Genomic DNA, 6777 nt, shown 5'->3' on the forward strand with positions numbered 1-6777 from the left:
GTGGTCAGTAAAGTTCCAAATAAACCTGAGACTCATTAACCTGGCCCATAAAGTATGGCCAATTTGCTTCTTCACATCATTTTGCTGTTCTTATTTTACATTTTCTTCTACTGGAGTCGCTTATCTTTCTTTCACAATCTACTGACATAGCAGTACGCTAAATCAGAATCAGAGAAAAAAAATGCACAAAAATTTAACAAAGAACAGGCACTGGAGTGATCCTTTAGAGCCGCACTTCAGCCTGCTCAGCTTAATATTCAACAATTTAAGTGTTGAATGCTTCAGCACATTATTCAGATGTGATATAGCCATCATGTCTCACCTTGTACACCTGCCCATATGTCCCATTGCCGACAACCTCAACCAGCTCAAAGATTCCAGCTGGATCCTACAGGAGATACAGGCAGAGCCATAAGTCGTACAACAAGCTGACAGCAGGGTCAGATAGTAACTGTTCAATCTGGCTTCAGTTAGTCAGAACAATGGCTGGATCAAAACAATTCTAAATACAAAACATAGTTAAAAGTTCCGCTGAGGATACAAAATAAAAGCAATTAGATCATTTTAATTTCACATAACAAAAACCTTGAAAATCTTTGGTTTAGTAGATACAGTACTTCATCAGAATCATGTCAGTTGCATTTAGAATTATTTTTGCTGTGCAACACAAGCTGTGTAGCGCTATTTAATTGAGCATAGCTCCAAACTTTATACACACACAAAAAAAAAAAAAAAACACACACAGGCCTTTACAGAGGAACAGAAATTATATCTAAAAAAAACAAGTAAAAGCAATCCAGATGCTTTCTACTGTGTACACTTAAGCCAATTTAAATCCAATATTACAATTCAATATTTCCATACAAATCATGTGAACTCAATCTTCCCTGCCACCCACTCACCACCCACCCACAAGACTTAACATAGAGGGAAACAGACAAGCAGAGATACTAAATATTGATACTAGATTAGATATACAAAGATGGATTCCTATAAAATGGACATGACTTGTGACCTTATCTTTATTTGTTCATTTTATGTTTCAATGGAGTGAACACATATTTCGCCGACACTAATAATGAGTAGGTTGCTTTGACTTAATTATGCAATCCCCTCCCCCAAGAGACAAGGGAAAATGACAAGCAGTTCCACTTTCATGCAATTTCAATATGGCTTTAAGAAGATGTGTGGGTGGTGGGACTGCTGCTTTGGGTTTAGAATGTACAGCATGACCTATCCTGCTTTCATCTGTTTCCAATGATGGGTTTTCTGCTTTTAACATGGGAGGGGAAACATTCCACTGAGACAGGGAACATTTATGGGAAAAATAACATATACACTTTAGATTAGGCAGTAAAATTGGGAAATGACCACATATTCAATGCAAATGCACATTGCTCGTTTGATGACACATTGGCCTGATTTTGAAGCATGTTATGCACAAGAACACATAAGAGGGGGAACCGTGACGTAAAGTCGACGGCAAGGGAATGATGGTATGGTATGGAAGAGAATAATGTAATGATAGAGTGGGCAGCAAGGCAGAGGCGGTAGCTTCACCTACGTCCAGCACAAAGAGTGGGATGAGAGGAATGAAGTGATAGAAGGGGAAGGGTACAGTTATGTTCGAGGAGTAGCACCATCAGCACACGCAATCAAACAAATTGTCAGCAATGACTGCAAAAAAGCCAAGGAAGCAATAAAACTACAGGAAATCTACAGTCAGTCTTCTTAAATCAAAAAAATGACATCTCTGATCCTTCTCGTGGATATCATATCCTGCCATGTTAACGTGTAAGCTCAACATACTGGTGAGCCTCAGGGAACAATGCAATAAATTTTCTTAATGTCAAGCTGCACTCAGTCTCTTGTTGAAAGAACAACCTCATTTCAGACTGGTTATGGTCCATGGGGAAGTTGACCACACATTTCCTGCAGTAGTGTCAACTTAGCTGACAGAGGAAGTCTTTAAAAAAAAAAAAAAAAAGAGGCCTGTCTTATCTCTGGTTATACAGCTGCGCCTACTGTCAAAATCCAAACTTGATTTATTGTTGTGACTCAAACTCACTCGCATTAGCCGAAAATCACTAGGTAACAACTTTCTAGTTGACCTTAAGTGTTTTCAAATGGCTTCCTAAATACTTGCAGTATACTCCATACTGCAGTACAATTCAAAGTCTTTTACTAAAAATAAAGTCTAATGGAATGCCTTTTTTCAAATTCAACAAACTAATCTCAATAGAACCTCAAATTCTCAGCAACCTCACATAATTTGCACATTACAGTTTGGGTTAAACATTACGTATTTTTTTGTAACCAATTCAGACTGCTACTGTTGGATTATATTGCGTTTTTGGGCCTGGTGTCACCTGGTAAATACTTTTAAATAGGCTACATAACATCCGTCCAAAATTGTATCATCTAAGGTCAGATAATATCCACACACATCTGGATTTTAACAGTTGGTATTTTATCTAATTGTCAATTTATTATTATTTTCTTTTAATTTAAAGTCAATTTACACAATGCCACTGTGAATTAATACTCACAAAAGTACACAAAATACACTAAAGCTGATATGGAGGAAAAGGTACTTGATATTCTTTAACTATTTACTAGAATGTAACTTTTACTGATGTTTAAAATGAAATCTTAATCAGATCTTTTCTTCGTATTAAAGCATTGATTTTTCTGACACTTCTCTGCAAGGTTATTTATGCAAAGCACAGCATGAACTGTTTTCACTGCAACAAAAAAAAATCACAAGACTAAAGTTCTCATGAGTTTCATTTCCAGAGGGCTGGTATTCCTTTCTTATCAGCATCCAGTATTCTCATCACACTCTCAGAGTTTCTGTAACTGAAACTAAAAATAATTAAAATTTCAAATTAACATGGAAACAATGGAAATTCAGAAAATTTCATAGAAGAACATTTTTCTTGTATGACCTTCCGAAAATCTGAAGGTTTAACTTATTATGCCACCTGTAATCAATACAATTGGACAGGTGGCTTTACTTTCATCCAGTGCTATTAGCATTGGAATTAGGTGTTTTTGCACAAATGACAAATTGGCTTTGCACAGTAGGCTGTCATTATGTAATGCTGAAGTCCTTCTGTACTCTCGAAATTTCTTGAAAAATACTTTGCCAGAGCCACTTGAAGTTTCCCTGATGATTTTTTGTCCTCTGGTAACACTATGGATATGATTTTCTATGAGTACATCCCTCTTTTATCTCATACAGACACAAGGAAGCACATGCTTACTATTTGTTCTTATGGACATATTGTTAACCAATAGACACTGATAGTGGGTGCTGAGTACATAAGAAATATATATGTCATATTTGTATAATACATTACACCAATTTATTGCGCAACACCAGGCCATATATTGCAGTGCAATTATTCAGAAAGTTTAGTAACTTTGGGCCAAAATAGTCACACAATCACTATCCAAATCCTGAATTCAATGAAGTGATTGCAGTTCCATTCAAAATTATAAAATCATGCTGTCATTTTAAGATTTATTATGATTAACTTGGTCCTAAAAATGTGCTGGTATTTTGAAAATGGATATGACATTTTCAGGTGAGGCCTCAGTTAAGTCGGGGAAAGAGGTAACACTAAAACAATCAAGCTAGGATTTGGATAAACTACCCCTGATCCCCTGTTAAGCCCCATAAACCTGTGAAAGCTACACCAAAGTGCTGGAGAGTTTCCTTTCAGAGGGCACAGAGATCAACCTAAATTGGCTTTTCCTCTTGGATATTTTTGGAATATCTTGTATCTTCTGATATGTTTTAAATTTAAATCATCAGCACATTTTTTTCTTATTACATAGTTTAACTCATATTCTCAGTTCTTAGAGTTTCAATGGCCCCAGATGCATATTTTCAGTTCCCTTCTGATCATTGTAAATGTAGACAGAGATTAAATAGGCCACTAAATATGAGAGTGAAAATTATGGTTATGTTTAAAACTTGTACCTCAGTGGGGGAGATGGGCTCTAACCTATCGTTTCAAAAAAAGCAAGTGATTGAAAGCATAAAATCCTTTTTTATAATGCTAATAAGAGTTTGTCTTAGGGGGATTTACTGCTGCAAAAAATTCAATATTTTTGAGCCATTCTATTGTGATGGAGCGATCAATCAAAATAAAGTACCAGAACTGTGGTGTTAATTCACTGTACCCTTGAAAAAGGGATTTTTCATGACTGGGAATAGGGGAACAGTCAGAAGCAGGTGTGTTTTTTCCATTTTACTTCATTTCTTGCTGGGTAGAGTGTTTCTAATCTTAGATGAGGGTTGTTTAAAAAGCCAGATAGATTTTTAAGACTGTGGCCTTCAAAATTCAAGAGAGTAGGGTTAGAGGATTCGCCACTCAACTGGTTATCTGTCAGGCCCCCAAATAACAAAGAACCTTCTAAACAAAGATTTTTACAAAAGACATTGTGGTTGTGCAATGCAATCTCAGAGTTTATAATTGGTAGCTGAAAATATAAAAACTGGCTCATCTTTAAATGATGAACTACTGATCATGGCTGCTGTAAATAAGAAAGAAATAACTGTATAGCAATAACAGTGTATCTGGTGGTGTGTGTTATAGCCCAGGAGACAAGAGTAGCCATGATTCTCGTATTTTTTTGTTTTTGTTTTTATTAACACACCAATCATGAACACTAGTGAGGGCTGGAGAATTTTGTTCTTTAATAGGTGAAGAAATCCTAAGATATCTTTGATTGGAATATGTGATACTCAAACAGCGCAGCTGTCTATAGCAATACCAGGCCAAAGGATGTTTATTCCACCTAAACTTTGTTGCGTGGGTGTTAAATGGCCATGATTGTGCCAGACGCAAACTGACACCTCTGTTCATATGACATAACATCTAATAAGTCCGTCTGCCATAATTTACATGAAAACAGTGCAGCATACTTATCTTGCAATAACAATACTCACCCTCAGGGCTGCGAGGTCTATGTCATCCAGGCTTCGTGTGGGGGCGTTTTCAGACATAGCTGGCGAAACTTATAACGTTAGCTAACAAGTTAGCCAGTTATTTGACAAGAAGTATTTGGGAAAAAATTCGCTGGCTGCTTAGACAAGCTTGAAAGGGGTTGTCTTTCAAGATAAAATATTGCAAACGGGCTACCAAATATGCCGAAACAGTTGCGGAACAACACGGTGGCTTTTAGATTAGCAAACACATCGCAGATAGAGCTGCCACAGGCGCACCCAGCTGGCTAGCTCACGTCAACTCTAGCCGAGAGCTACAATGTTATCCGCAGTTGTTTTACAGAGATGCCGGTAACACTATCTGATCAAAGCACATTCAAGTTAAATAAGAGATTTCAACAAACTGTTCACGACGCCGTTAGCCGGTCATCGGTACCGTTCCAACTACTGGCAGGTTTTCAATGCAGTGCACCTCCACTGTTGTTGAACACCTTGCTGCGTTCATTTTGACGAGACGCCGCGTCTTTGCTACTGTACAACATTCCAGCTAATGTTGTATTTGATCAAATGACGCGTCTCAAGGGGAAAAACTACCAGATAGGTCTGGTGTGCCACTGGAGCATTCCTTGTTATGCTGATAGAGTATAAAATAACATTTACGGCTCAGCAACGCAATGGTTGTTTTTAAGGAGAACGCAACGTCTGATGTGATGGCGTCCGGGTCCGTCCGCACCGTACCAGAACCGACTGTCAGGCTGACATTATTAGCCTTAAAAATATGTCCTCCCGGAATATTACTATGGAATAAGTGCAGAAAATAAAGAATAATGGCCTCGTCTGAAATACGATTCTTTGCGGCAGCAGTTGTCAAACTTGTTAACACGACTTAAATATTCCTTATTTTCAGCCGGAGCGCACGGTAATCCGAATGCCGAGTCAGGTGCGCGCGATCAATCGAATGTTAACTGGGTGGCTAACGTAGCTAAGCTAGCACACTAAACAGTCTTTTCCAGAATAAACTTTCCTTCTTCATCCATTTTCTGTGTTGACAGTCGCGCCTAGCACTGCCAACCTTCCGGGGAAAACACAGGCAGACAGGCAGGCACTATGTTCTCGCCAGCCACCGTAATACTTGTCAACTGGGGCCCTCGACTCTTTCAAGTTAAGCGTTGCTTTCGTTCTCCAGCGTCCAGAATTTATGAACTTGTAGTTGTAGTCCAACACTGAAAGATACGGTGCTGTTTAAAACTGAGGCTAACAGCCAAACTTGTTATATCGCCATGTTTTGCTTCCCAAGTCCTCCCTCCTCCCTCCCACTCCCTGCCTTGATGTAGTCTTGCGGGGTTGTAGTGACGATTGGCTGCACAACACACTCCTCAAGTGTTTTCTGTTCTTGGATGGCTACGGTGCTTCATCAGGGACAAATTACCTGAAAATTTACAGTGGACCTCAACCTACGCAACTGCTTCTGCCTGCGCTGGGCGGCACAGCTGAGGTCATCCACTGACATACCTGTCCTCCACTGACCTTCTTGGTCACTGAACACACCCCATAATTTAGTTAAACATAAATTATACACACGGAGAACACACTGCAATATAACATTCACAGTGTGTCTTTTTATAAGTAGCAACTACAGTTACCCATTTCACATTGTTTTTTTCCTGTTCTTGGTTTTGCTTTGATGTATCTGATGTGTCTAACAGCTTTATGATTGCCATAGTTTCCATTATGGCAGGTCTACCTTATCTTCAACGGCTCATGATGTTTTTAAGTAATGCATAATTCACTTCCAAAGCTGTTCACCAAGAGTTCAAGAC

General features: G+C 38.6%; 1 protein-coding gene across 4 annotated transcripts in view; it reads right to left on the reverse strand.

The window, feature by feature from the left end:
- mink1 (misshapen-like kinase 1) overlaps window positions 1–6288 on the reverse strand; it is a 31309-nt gene extending 25021 nt beyond the window's left edge. For 3 of the 4 annotated variants that reach the window (XM_056397327.1, XM_056397326.1, XM_056397324.1), the window contains exons 1-2: window positions 4961–6287; window positions 323–388 (exon numbers count right to left, since the gene is read on the reverse strand). In XM_056397327.1, coding sequence (XP_056253302.1) covers window positions 323–388; window positions 4961–5017 — 123 coding nt within the window. In that variant the 5' untranslated portion in view covers window positions 5018–6287. Of the gene's footprint in view, window positions 1–322; window positions 389–4960 lie in introns of all 4 variants that reach the window. The other variant, XM_056397325.1, reaches the window with a different exon arrangement.
- Window positions 6289–6777: the final 489 nt, after the last annotated feature.

Source organism: Seriola aureovittata, chromosome 15 (assembly GCF_021018895.1).
Source record: "Seriola aureovittata isolate HTS-2021-v1 ecotype China chromosome 15, ASM2101889v1, whole genome shotgun sequence".
In the NCBI taxonomy this organism is placed as follows: domain Eukaryota; kingdom Metazoa; phylum Chordata; class Actinopteri; order Carangiformes; family Carangidae; genus Seriola; species Seriola aureovittata.